The 14,095-nt window shown below is 42.8% G+C and overlaps 1 protein-coding gene across 2 annotated transcripts in view; it reads left to right on the forward strand.

Moving 5' to 3' along the window:
• Positions 1-14,095, forward strand: part of ca5a (carbonic anhydrase Va) — a 67,810-nt gene that overhangs the window by 38,135 nt on the left and 15,580 nt on the right. For both annotated transcript variants that reach the window (XM_080186884.1, XM_080186885.1), the window contains exons 4-6: positions 1,648-1,766; positions 5,284-5,379; positions 6,136-6,198. In XM_080186884.1, coding sequence (XP_080043010.1) covers positions 1,648-1,766; positions 5,284-5,379; positions 6,136-6,198 — 278 coding nt within the window. The remainder of the gene's footprint in view (positions 1-1,647; positions 1,767-5,283; positions 5,380-6,135; positions 6,199-14,095) is intronic.

Genomic DNA, 14,095 nt, shown 5'->3' on the forward strand with positions numbered 1-14,095 from the left:
GGTAGGGGATGGGGATATGGCTGAGGTCCTGAATAACTTTTTTGTTTCTGTCTTCACGGAGGAGGACGTGAATAATTTGCCGGGTGTTAGAGATGGAAAGGTGGTAGGACTGGAGGGTCTTAATGACATTACTGTTACTAGAGAGGAGGTGCTCGACAGACTGGAGGGACTGATTGTGGACAAGTTGCCAGGACCGGATGGAATGCATCCGAGGGTTCTGAAAGAAATGGCGGAGGTGATAGTGGATGCCTTGGTGGTTATTTTCCAGACGTCGCTGGATTCCGGGGAAATGCCGGAAGATTGGAAAGCGGCTAATGTTACGCCGTTGTTTAAGAAGGGTGCCAGGCAAAAGGCAGGGAATTATGTGTCAGGGCGGTGGATAGAGGAGAGCTGGTGGATGCGGTCTTTCTGGATTTTCAGAAGGCGTTTGACAAGGTACCTCACAGGAGGTTATTGCAGAAGGTCAGGGGACAGGGATTTGGGGGTAGGGTGTTAGCGTGGATAGAGGATTGGTTGTCAAATAGGAGGCAGAGAGTGGGGGTCACTGGGTGCTATTCGGATTGGCGGATGGTGACTAGTGGAGTGCCTCAGGGGTTGGTGCTGGGGCCTCAGCTATTTACCATTTATATAGATGATCTGGAGGAGGGAACCGAGTGTAGGGTGTCGAAATTTGCTGATGACACCAAGATTGGAGGAAAGGCAAATTGTGCGGAGGGTGTGGAGAGTCTACAGAAGGATCTAGATAGGCTGGGTGAATGGGCCAGGAAATGGCAAATGGAATTTAATGTTGGCAAGTGCGAGGTGGTCCACTTTGGTAGGAATAATGGTAGGAACGATTATCACTTAACGTGGAGAAAAACTGCAGCAGGCGACGGTGCAGAGGGACCTTGGGGTCCTTGTGCATGAGTCGCAAAAACCCAGCTTGCAGGTGCAGCAGGTGATCAGGAAGGCGAATGGGATCATCGCGAGGGGGATTGAATATAAAAGTAGGGAGGTCTTGCTGCAGCTGTATAGGGCATTGGTGAGGCCGCAGCTGGAGTACTGTGTGCAGTTTTGGGCGCCGTACTTACGCAAGGATATTTTGGCCTTGGAGGGAGTGCAGAGGAGGTTTACTAGGCTGATACCAGAGTTGAGGGGGTTGAGCTATGAGGAGAGGCTGAATAAACTAGGATTGTACTCGTTAGAGTTTAGAAGAATGAGGGGAGATCTCATTGAGACGTATAAGATGATGAATGGGATGGATAGGATAGAGGTGGAGAGACTCTTCCCGCTCAGAAAGGATAATAGGACTAGGGGGCACAGGCTCAAGATAAAGGGGGGGGCAGTTTAGAACGGAGTTGAGGAGGAACTTCTTCACTCAAAGAGGGGTGAATCTCTGGAATTCTCTGCCCGTTGAAGTGGTGGAGGCTACCTCGCTAAATATTTTTAAGACGCGGGTTGATGGGTTTTTGATAAGAGAGGGTATTAAGGGTTATGGGGAGAGGGCGGGAATGTGGAACTGAGCCACGACAGATCAACCATGATCATATTGAATGGCAGGGCAGGCTCGAAGGGCTAGATGGCCTACTCCTGCTCCTATTTCTTATGTTCTTATGTTCTTAACATTTCAAGTTAGGTTTCTATTTATGTCGCTGTTTTCACTTGCAGTTATTAGCAGTGGACCATTGAAGAACCAATACCGATTGAAGCAATTTCATTTCCACTGGGGTTCAACAAGTGACCGTGGATCAGAGCATACTGTCAACAATCAGGTGTATCCTGCAGAGGTATGGTGATTTAATTCTGCATTTGTTTCCTAAAATTTTTTTCCAAAACACAATTCAAAATAGCCCAGAATATTCAGAATTGAGGATTTGGTTAATATAGCGATTTCCCCTCCTTATTGGTGCCAAGGTCCAAATGGAAGGGCAAACTAGAGTGTAGGTTCCTCCACTGTTACTGCATTCTATAGGCAACTTAGAAAGGCCTTTGTCATAGATGAAACACAGGTTGATGCTAAAAGCAGATAAAACAATTGCAGAATTTTGACCTGAAGTAAGAGGTGGTAACTTACTCGTCATGTGACTGGACTAGCAATCCAGAGTAATTGCCTGGATATCAGTGTCCGAATCCCACCACGGTAAGTGGTAAAATTTGAGTCAGATTAAAAATTTGGCATTAAATTTCCAATGATGACCATGAAAATATTGTGAATTGTTGTAAAGACTCACCTGGTTTACTAATATCCTTTAGGGAAACAAACCTGTCATCCTTACCTGGTCTGGCCTACATGTGACTCCAGATCCACAGCGATGTTATTGACTCTTAAAATGTCCTCTCATTCACTTCAAGAGAAAATAAGTCTGGGCAATCATCAACTTTCTTAAGATGCCCATGTCCCACAAATGAATCGGAAAAAAATAATTGATTGCAGAATGCCAGTGGAGAAAATTAGTTCCTTTCAATGGAAACATATAAAGATTTATGGACCAGAATTTATCTATTTATATTCATACCAGCTGAAGAAGAGCTACCCTGTCTAACCCAACTCTTGGTTCATAGCCCTGTGGAAACATATATTAAGTTTTTCTGTCTCTATTACTCTTTCAAGGCATTGAATTCCAGATCCCTACAACACTTTGGATGAAAAATTGTTTTCCTCTACTCCCCTCTGGACTTTCCACCAGTTATTTTAAATCTATGTCCCCTGATTCTGCCAACAGAAATGTCCTTTCAATCAACTCTCTTAACACCCATCTTGCTACCTACTCTGTAGGCCTCTTATAATTTTATATCTCAACTAAATCTCATATCAACTTTGTTCCAGAGAAAACAAATTCATCCTATCTAATTTTTGCTCATAGCTAAAATTCTTCATTCTTGGCAACATCCTTATACATCTCTTCTGTACTTTTTCTCTCTCTCTCTCTCCATTGTGATCACATCCTTTCTGTAATATGCTCAGTAGTGTCTAGCTGCAGTCTGTCTAGTGTTTTATCTACCAACCACACAGTCAATTTTCGTATCATCTGCAGACTTCTTAATTATGCCCACTACATTTAAGTCTAAAGCATTGATATAAATCATGAATAGCAAGGGACCTAGTACTGAGCCCTGCAGAAACCCACTGGAAGCAATTGTCCAGTCACAGAAACACTTGTCGACTATAACCCTTAGCTTTCTGCCACTGAGTCAATTATGGTTAAAATTTGCCACTTCTTATTGAATCCCATGGGCTTTTATTAAGTCTACCATTTGGGACCTTGCCAAAAATCTTGCTAAAATTTAAGCAGATTGCAGTAAAGACGCTACCATCATCAACTGGCCTTGTCTCCTCGAAAAAATTCAGTAAATCTAGTCAGACACAACCTTCCCCGAACAAATCCACGTTGACTGTTCTTGACCAATCATTGGCTCTGTAAATGGCAATTTATATCAGGCGGTATTTAATGGAGGCAACGCCAGATTTGCCTGCAAGCTAGAGGTTTGGCAAAAGCCCTGTGTCACCTCTTTTTAGGAAAGGTCAGCCATACTAAGTGTCACTCGGGCATTTAACTGGATGCAGTGGGCCTTGCCCTGGATCAAGGACCCTGTGGAAATGTAGCCCAGTGAAAGATCAGTCAGAGGCTGGCAGCTCTGTTGAATGCCAGCACCACTGTTGAGGCGGTGGCTGCAGCTGGTATGACACTCACTCTAAGCAAAGATATCATCACTGGCTTCATGAGGGAAACAGGAGTCAGAAGCAAGGTCAGAGGAGTAGCTCTCAATGGTCCCCTCCCTTTCTCAATGCCAAGTCTGTGCATTGGACACTGAGTGCCTTTGAACGAGGGATAGTCTCTACACCTCCCAAGAGCCTTCTAGCAACCTTGCATGGGTTTGCTTGTTGTGTTTCACACATAACAAGCCACCACATGGTTAATGTAAGTAGTAGGATGAGATTGGCAGTGGGGAATGAAAGCTTCCCATTTATTGTGCTGCTGTAGATTTAATCAGAGTGGAGTCAGGAAGACACCATGGGTCCCTTCTACTATGTTCCCCCCCATCACCAAAATGGCATTAAATTCTGCCAACCATCACTTAAATTTTGTTTTAATAATTTTCCCAGCACTGACTGGCCTGTAATTATTTGGGTTATCCTTTCCTCTTTAAACAATGGTACAAGGTCAGTAATCCTCTGCTTTAGCCAGAGGAGTGGGAAATGATGATTAGACCCTCTATTATTTCAGCATCATAGTATGCATTTCATTCTCTCACTTTCCCATTCATCCATCATCCCTTTTCTCACTGACCTATATTTGCTCTGAGCCTGACAATGAATTCATTTTAATATTCTCATTCTTTTTTGCAAATCCTTCCATGTCTTTACGCCTCCCTCTCCCTGTAACCTCCTCCAGCTGCCAATCCTCTGAGTTCTTTACACTCCTACAATTATGGCCATTTGCGCATCTCCCACTCCACTTGCAGTGCCTTCAGCCTAAGCTGTGAATGTCCTCTTTGAACCTTTCTGACTGTTCATTTCCTTCTCTTAAGATCTTGTTCTTTGACCAAGCTATTGGTGACCTGTTGTAACATTTCCTTCAGTTCCTTTCTGCTGATTTTTATTAGTACTCATGTAGAGTGCCTTGGGACATACTACTACTTTAAAGTGTTATATGAAATGTAAGTTCTTGTATTTATTGATTTGTACCTTTTATAATAAGTAATATGCCAGTCAACTAACTTGGGTTGTTACCGTACATGAAACAGAAGTATTTTCCCGTTGTGCAGGATGAAACTTGCTGAAATAAACTTCATTATTACCAAATTCAATTTTAATACCGAATATGTACATCATTACATCAAACTTTTGGAAGAGGAAAATAGGTACAACCTTGTGATGTGAATAGGTCTTTAAGCTTTATTTGTTTTTAAAATGTGTTAATTGGTGACTCTTCTGTTACCTGTAATGTGTGATGCATTAAAATACACAACTAGACAATGAAAGGTGGCACAGTGCCACCCTTCATGGTGGCCAGGGACCCGGGTTCAATTCTCGGCTTGGGTCACTGCTTGTGCAGGGTCTGCACATTCTCCCCATGTCTGCATGGGTTTCCTTTGGGTGTTCTGGTTTCATCCCACAGTCTGAAAGATGTGCTGGTTAGGTGAATTTGCCACACTAAATTCTCCCTTAGTGTATCCAAACAGGTGTCGGAGTGTGGCGACCAGGGGATTTTCACAGTAATTTAGTTGCAATGTTAATGTAAGCTTACTTGTGACACTGATAAATAAACTTGATTTAACAAATTTTTGTTCTTGCTATTTTAGCTTCATTTGGTTCACTGGAATCCAGTAAAATGCAACAACAGTGATGAAGCCATTCTGTCTGAAAATGGCCTTGCAGTTATAGGAGTATTCCTAAAGGTAAAACTGAGCACTTACTTGTGATTTAGATTATTACTCATCTGGAATTATAATGATAGATTTTTCTCTGTGGACACTGAGTGATCATCTCACAGTCCTGTGTCTGTAAAGTTGTAACTTGCATTGTGTAACCTAGACACATTCCTGGTACAGGCTTGTCTCTGTCTCAGCTATGTGGTTACAAATTAGACTAAAAGTCCTATCAGAGCTGCAGACCTGAGATTTGTGCTCCTGGCTGTCAATGTCAGAGCCTTTGGAGAGCAGTGGCAACAAGAACCCAAGTGCTTCCAATCTTTTGGAAGTGGAGAAGGTCTTAAGTTTCAAGCCCATTTGCCAACCTTTACATCAGCCTGGCACTAGAATCCCAGTCTTCTAGTCTGCATACGTCTAGGGGTATGGTCTTGTGCCAAGATTCTTTGGCCATCCAAGGATTATAATTGGAAAAAGACTGATAGTAGCAATATTGGACTTACACCTACCATAGGTTAATCCTCAGAAAATCCCAGTGTATAGAATGGTAGCAGAGACTTGATGCAAACGCCTTGTACCTGTATCCCATTTCATTCTTTCCTGTGCCAGGGATTTGCCAACTGCCATAGTGCAGGAAAGAAGAAAGTCTACCCTGTGCAAACAATCTCAATAATAAAAGAAACTGTGCTTCAACAGAGTATCAACATGCAAAAAAATTGTGTGCAAGAGATATATTTTTGATTGGTACATAATGAAGTTTTTATTGATATTTTCTTCTTTTAAAAGCTTGGAAAAAAGCATGATAATCTACAGAAACTTGTGGATGCATTGCCAGCTGTTAAACATAAGGTAGGTGGATGACTAGGTTCAGTTAGTTTTTCTTTCTTTCACTTGCAATTATTCCCCCTTTATGTTATTGATGTTCTCCCCAGTTGAAAAAGCAGGGATGTTTCTGACTGGACATTTGGATAGCGTATATTCAAACAGTTTAATTCAGGTATAGTATTGCTAAGGAATCACAGTCACAGTCTTAATTCTTCCAGTTTCTAAAGTGAAAATTTAATACTGTCGCCAAATATTGGCAGCCATCAAAAAACTTTATTTTATTGTGTAAATTTTCTTGTGCATTCACCTAAGGTGGGGACATTAGTATAGGGTAATTTTCCACTTTTCACAACTACTTTTACTGTCCAACACTCTCAGTTATATCTCATGAAGTCCCTTCTGCAATGAACCAACAGGGTTACTTAATTACCTGATTAGCTACTTTTTTGAAATACTCCACTCTCACTCAGTTGCAGTAATGGGGCTTTTTTTAGTACCCAACAATCGCTGCGCACCAGGTACCGACTTCTCCTAAGGGCTGCTCAGCAGCTTTACATTTAGCGTGCGTTACCTAATCTAATCTAGTGATGAAAGCTTGCATTCCTGCTGTGTACAAGGTTTATTTAGGGCCTTAAAAATATGTAAATCTGATTGCATCATATGGTTGAAATGTTTGAATAACACTTCATGACTCGGAGCATGTTTAAAATGACTGCTGAAAGGAAGACCCTTCCCTGATGCTGTTTTTGTGGCCTGATTTGTTATAACCTTGACTGGGATTTTCCAGTCCCACCAGAAATAAACAGGCTTTTGTCTGGTTTGTCAAATTTTCTGTCCCACCCACAATGATTCTTAATACAGGTGGAACTGGAAAATCCTGCCCCTTCTGTGTATTTTTCATCTATTTTAGTGTGTCTTTGCTGTTAAGTGGTTTAACCCTAGCTCTTAAAGCTGCATTCTATCTGACAACTTTGCCAGTTTTCCAAGGAATCTTGCATATTGCCAAATCCAGGTTTTTGTATGTTTCCACATTATTTAGAAAGAAGAAAATTGTTAGGGAGGGCTTGCAACACCATTGTATTTTCACCTTCAGAATTTAGTTAGGATTGGTCCAGATGCTCCCTCCCATCTGTACAGCGTGAGACAATCCTCTGCTTGGGCATATCCAAAGAGAGTCTGTATGTGTGTGGAAATTGTGATTCCCAAAAAAGCTGTCACCAATTTATCTGACCTGTTCTTAAATATTGGCATGATCTCTGCTTCAATCACTCACTCAAAACATTCCAAAGCCTCACAACCCAATGCAGGTTTTTCCTGTTCTCTGTCTGAAACCGCTTATGTTTAATCCTGTATCTATGTACCCTATCAATGTATCCCTTCAAAGGAACGGCTTCTATTCCATGTATGTGCTGCTGGTGTATTGCCATTGCACATAAATGCTTACAACCATAATTCCTTCATTTTATACCAATTTACAGTGCTACAATTATTTTGAGGGCCAGAAAGACCATGAGGGAACCATGGATATCACTTAAAGCCATAGTTGCTTACTTCTTTAAGATGTCCAACAACAAGACCTGAACGTGATGCAGCAAGACAACATGTCAACAGGATTCTGGTGAGACACTTGATCTGCTTGCACTGATCAAGGCTATTACAATACAAGCCAGCCAAGGTGTCCAAAGTTATTGTTGTCTGCTGTGTGTTGCACAACTTTGCTCAACAAAAGACCTTTGCCATGGAACAAACATGAATACAGGAGAATACAGGTAGTAGCAACCAAAGGAAGAAAACCCTGGCCAGAAGACAAAATTTGTGACTCAACAAGAATTTCATAGTAGAATCAGCTAAGCACCTGATGTACCATTATGCAACAATAATCTGCATGTGTCCAATTCAATAGCCAAATAAAGCATTGCTTCCATTGTCTCACTTGTACATCAACATTCTGAAATACCTTTGTATTACACTATAGCTTAAGGTGCCCATCTCAACTCAACTTTCTATAGCATTCAAGTGTAATTCCAAAATTATGGATGACCTATCTATTTACTTTGATTTCCCCTTCATGAGCACACCATTAACTTTATTTTAAGGCCAAACTATGTGCTGCTTCATGTATAATTGGGTGATTATACAGTCATTTAAGGAGAAAGATGCAACAACAGAAAATGTTGGGAATACACAGCAGGTCCAACAGCATCAGTGGAAATAGAAATAGAATTAACATTTCATTTCAAAGATCTTTTAATGATTGGACTCCAATAAGAAACATTAACCGTAATTCCGTCTAAAACAGGGAATGGAGAGAAGGAAATGACCCCGATAGAAAATAGAAGCCACTACATTGAAGTCAAGACACTACAAAGGGCAGAAGGGCCAAAAAGAAAAGAAAGGGAGTAGAAGGAAAGTGGAACACAACACTAGATTGGGGACATACCTCACCCGCTCTTAATGTTCTAAAGCCAAAAAAAGGGATAAGGGAAGAAAGGCAAGAATCCAAAGCAAAAAAGAGAATATCCCGCTACTCATTAAAACAACCGGCTGCCCACCTGGAATGCAACCCCCGTCCAACCTCTATGAATGGAGGGACTTTCCTTCACCCTCCAGACGTCAACACAACCAACCTGGACATTACAAACTCCTTGACTGACCCCTAAGAACCACATAGACCTGAAACAACTTGCTAAACCCACAGAAAAGTCTCCCACCACATAAAAAAGAAACCTTCCAACCCCCTACCCACCCATCAACACCGTGTCAAGGAACCTCCAGGTGCTTCCCCCCCCCCCCCCCCACCTAGCCTTCCCCAGCAACCCACCTACTACCCCCCAGGAAAAGCCTCCCCAATCCAGAGATTTACTCAGCAACATGCACACAATATCTCCCCAACTCAAAAAAACAAAAAAAAGGAATCCCTTTCCACAGAACCATTCTTCAACACATATACCATCTTGATATCCACCCCAACTGCAGGGAACACAAGTCCCCAACCTAACAGCCCTCTCTCCTTAATACACACCACCTCAACAACCACCCTTCTCCAACTATCTAACATACAGCAAGACCCATGCAATGCACCCAGGACCATCTTCCCCTGGAGGCCCCATCAAAACCCTTCCCTGCCGCCTTTTCCTTGTCTCTCTGACCCTTCATCTCTCCCACATGTACAACAAAAACATCCCTACAATCCTGACAAACAAAAGAACCCTCACTTTCCTATTCTCCCCTCCCCGTCCACCACCCAAAGACTAGAATGAATAAAAAGGAAATGCTCCAGGGGACAAGAAAACAATAGGTCACATATAAGGATAAGGGTTGGATGTCAGCCACACGAAAAATGGCAAAACAAGTAGAAAAGGGGACATGTCCTCTCTCAGTCTGACCCAAAAACCTGACTATATATGTGACATGCCCAACCCACCCCCAATGATACAAAGCCAATAAGATAAGAGAGAAAAAGGCCGAGAAACGAAGAATTTAAGAAAAAGAATCCAGAGAAAGACCAACACATCCCATTCCCCAATTAAACCTTCCCAACTCAATATCCTGGTGCCCCCCCCCAGCCATATTGTCACCCACTAACAAAAAGACCACTAGATCACACCCTCCAGACCAGACTACCCAAGCAGAAAAGGGAACTTGTCCTCTCTCTGTCCAACCCCAAAATCCAGAAATGCTGTCAGACTTTGTGAACATTTCCAGCATTTTCTATTTTGATCTCAGATTTCCAGCATCCACAGTATTTTACTTTATATTAATGAGAGATATATCGAATATTTCTATACAAGCTAATAGAAGTCTGGGGGGATTGAGGGGGGTTGGTGGTACTTTGATATACTGTTCACGCCATGTGCCTGCTACAGCAAAGCTGGAAAATTTGGTGGCCAGCCAAATTTCCATTCACTGCCATCGACGTGAAAGTGGTCATATTCTGACCTAAGTCTTTGGAAAACATTTGAAATTCAGTATTCAATTAGGAAGCATTTAGCGATGGATGGATTAACTGAGGATTGCCATTCTGAATTTGTTGAAAACAAGTTTACTATAGAACATTGAAGAAATGACTGAATAGTTAAAAGAAATGGAGTGAACAAAGTGTTTATGAATTTTCAGAAGTCTTTTCATAAACTGTTTCACAGACGTGCAGCTGAACAAGGTGCTTCATGATCAGGAGCATTTCCCACTTTGTGGAGCGTATTTTGGGAAAAATGATGTTAGTATTTCTTTTGTAAGAAAATCTAGAATTCGGAGTCATGTTTTGGAAGTAAAAGGTCGTCCATTTAAAACAAAGTTGAGGTGAAATTTTTTCTCCGAGGGTCGTGAATTTTTGGAGCTCTCTTACTGAAAAAGCTGTGAAGCAGTGTTTGACTACTTCTAAGGCAGTGGTGGCTATAGCCTCAATAAGCAAGGGTTGATAGATTCTCAGGGTTGGGGTGGTGGAATAGGTGAGATGCAGATTTAATCCTATTGGATCAGCCATGATCTTATTGAATGGTGGAGCAAGCTAAAGGGCCAAATGGCCTACTGCTCCTTGTTTGTATGTCCATTCATGATATTATTGCACTGATTTACAATAGTACCATACGCAGCTGAGTCAAAAAGCAGGTAATCTGACCATGTTACTTAAATGGCAATTTCAAACCCAATGGAGTCAATTAGCTATCTATCTCACTGTAATAATAAGGCCTGAGAACAATGGTACACCATTTTTTAAGGACAAACTATCTGGATGGGTTTGGAAACTGCAGCTGAAAGCAGAGTTTCAGCTTTGGAGTTCAAACTCTGCTGACATTAGGGGTGGCTCACTTCAGTGGGTAGTTATATACTGGATATCTGGTCATTAGACTTTCTCATTCAGTGGGCTGTTTTGATTATTCATTGAATATTCTCTTGCACGTAATCGGTGGGATGAGGTGAAAATTCTGAGACAGATGGGTGTTGTGGTCTTTGTTGGCGATACAACCTCCAGTGAAGTGGAAGAGAAGCAGGGTGAGAGGAATAAGGGATCACAAGGAGTCTTCAAATGCTGTGTGTCCTCAGGCAGGGGACAGAGTAATGGCGACGGTGCAGAGGGACCTCAGGGTCCTTGTGCATGAGTCGCAAAAACCCAGCCTGCAGGTGCAGCAGGTGGTCAGGAAGGCAAATGGGATGCTGGCCTTCATAGCGAGGGGGATTGAATATAAAAGTAGGGAGGTCTTGCTGCAGCAGTATAGGGCATTGGTGAGGCCACAGCTGGAGTACTGTGTGCAGTTTTGGTCGCCGCACTTACGCAAGGATATTTTGGCCTTGGAGGGAGTGCAGAGGAGGTTTACTAGGCTGATACCAGAGTTGACGGGGTTGAGCTATGAGGAGAGACTGAATAAACTAGGCTTGTACTCATTAGAGTTTAGAAGAATGAGGGGAGATCTCATTGAGACATATAAGATGATGAATGGGATGGATAGGATAGAGGTGGAGAGACTCTTCCCGCTCAGAAAGGACAGTAGGACTAGGGGGCACAGCCTCAAGATAAAGGGGGGGCAGTTTAGGACGGAGTTGAGGAGGAACTTCTTCACTCAAAGGGGTGGTGAATCTCTGGAATTCTCTGCCCGTTGAAGTGGTGGAGGCTGCCTCGCTAAATATTTTTAAGACGCGGGTTGATAGGTTTTTGATAAGCGAGGGGATTAAGGGTTATGGGGAGAGGGCGGGAATGTGGAACTGAGCCACGACAGATCAGCCATGATCTTATTGAATGGCGGGGCAGTATCGAAGGGCTAGATGGCCTACTCCTGCTCCTATTTCTTATGTTCTTACGTAATGCCATACCCCAGTGTTCAGGAAGAGCCCAAAAAAACCATTTAGGAGAGATAGACAATCTTTTGCTGTGCCAATAGTATACAGACAGCAATGAAGCTATCTGCAAGTGAGTGAGATTCCGTGCAGAAGACAACTCAGGCTTTGAAGAACAATAATGGGTTTAGTAAAATATATTCCCTCCAGTTCCCAGTTGCAATATATGAGAGTGCTAAAGCCATTATGCCCATAGCATCTTCATCATTACACATATTTATGCAATTCTTCCTACTCTCGCTTAACCTTTGATTTCTTACCTCAACCTTCAAACACAAGTCACACAGCTACAACTACCAGTAAGAACATAAGCATGGGGGAATGTGAGTTTTGTGTTTATTCCCAAGTCTTCAAGGCATATCAATACCATTAAAGAAACATGTCATCCATGTGCCTCTATCTGTGACTAATGTGGAAATTTACAAACGTGTTTACAAGTGTTCTGGCTCAGTGATGCCCCTCTCTCCTGCAGCTGCACTTGGGAGAGGCATCTGATCTGCCACCTTCTTTGCCCTGTATGATTATGGCTGGCATCCTCTGTGCGGCTGTGGCCTTGACCAGCCAGCCACTTCAGGACACACTTGCTGAGACACGTGCAGCAATGATCAAGGCCAGTGAGAATGGCTGATGAATGAAAGAGATGTTGCTCCCATCAATAGTGCCTTGAGAAGAACTTCCAGATGGAGACAACTGCAGTTCATTCCCTGCCACAAGGACTGGCTGGTCTTCTCTGCCAATCAGAGGGAGCTGGGTGGCTGACCATGCTTCCATACTCCTAATCCTACTTCAGGGCCAGGAGCACATCCCAACGATTGCATCTGCAGTGCGCTTAATTTGCCTGTCCAGGACAGTCAACAGTCTGTCTATGGAAGAAGCTTGGCGATCCGAAGAACGGTGATCATAGCGCTCATGGCATTGGTAGACATCTTCACAGTCTCCGCCACAGCACATAACCCCTCTGGAATACCTGCAAAATCTTCATGAATTTCCCACTGAACATCTAGCATCTGCCACCGTATGGATGACTCCAGAGGTTCATATCCAACTTGGAATCAGTCTCTGGATCACCTTGGATACTCTTTCGATTGCCTGGGCCTACTCCACCACACTCCAATAGCTGCATGTGTGAATGAAATGCCATCACCGGTGTGTTCATAACCCCTGACTGATGCAATGAACCCTACCCAAATGCTAGTATCTGCAATGGGGCTGGATGCAGAGAAAAGATGTTGCATCTCCTGAGTCTTCCTCGAGGTTCGCTGCACTGTTTCACCTGTAACAGAAGTCAGTCAGGGGATAATTGAGTATCAGATTATTTAACCCCTCTCCATCACATGATTCACATAAACCTTTCTGCAGCCTGACATGAATAAATGATGTTTGAAGACCCTGTGAAACCTTGGACAATGATATGAAGCTTCTGATTGTGAAGCTTTTTATGGTTCCAGCGTATGAATTCTATTCACCAAACACATTGCATTTTTCCTAATCTCCTTTCAACCAACATCAGCCATGTCTTCTTATCATGCAGTCTGACACTTTTTGACATCCCAATAGAACCAACCGCCTTCTAATCACATCACTGCGCAACATCGTGGGCCGAAGGGCCTGTTCTGCGCTGTAATGTTCTATGTTCTATACTCCAGGACATGTCCAACTCTGGCAGGGCTAACATTTGCTCCTCAAGGGACTTACTTGTTGGGCATAACCCTGCCTGTATGGGCTCGTTCTTGGGTGTGGTGGGCTTGCTTCTCTTCCCAGTACTCATAATTAGCTGATCACGTCTGCCGTCAGTCGCACACTGGAGGGCACCACCTTGCCCCATTTGGCTCACCTCTTTATACTGCAATAGTGCAGGCATCTTGTGCATGGAAATCAGTTATTAATGTACAGTTCTTCCATGTCAAAAGGTGGGAGGCTTGCCGATATATAAAAATGTTGCCACCTATGAAGCTTGAAATAGTTAGCAAACCTAAGCTCAAATTAAAATAGACTTGCCTGGAAAGACTGCAAAACTCTGAAATTTTCACAACTTTTCCTCTTCAATGAGCATATGCTACCTGACATGCCATTTAACTAGGTCTGTACT

Source organism: Carcharhinus amblyrhynchos, chromosome 4 (genome assembly GCF_965287045.1).
Source record: "Carcharhinus amblyrhynchos chromosome 4, sCarAmb.v2.hapA, whole genome shotgun sequence".
NCBI classification, from domain to species: domain Eukaryota; kingdom Metazoa; phylum Chordata; class Chondrichthyes; order Carcharhiniformes; family Carcharhinidae; genus Carcharhinus; species Carcharhinus amblyrhynchos.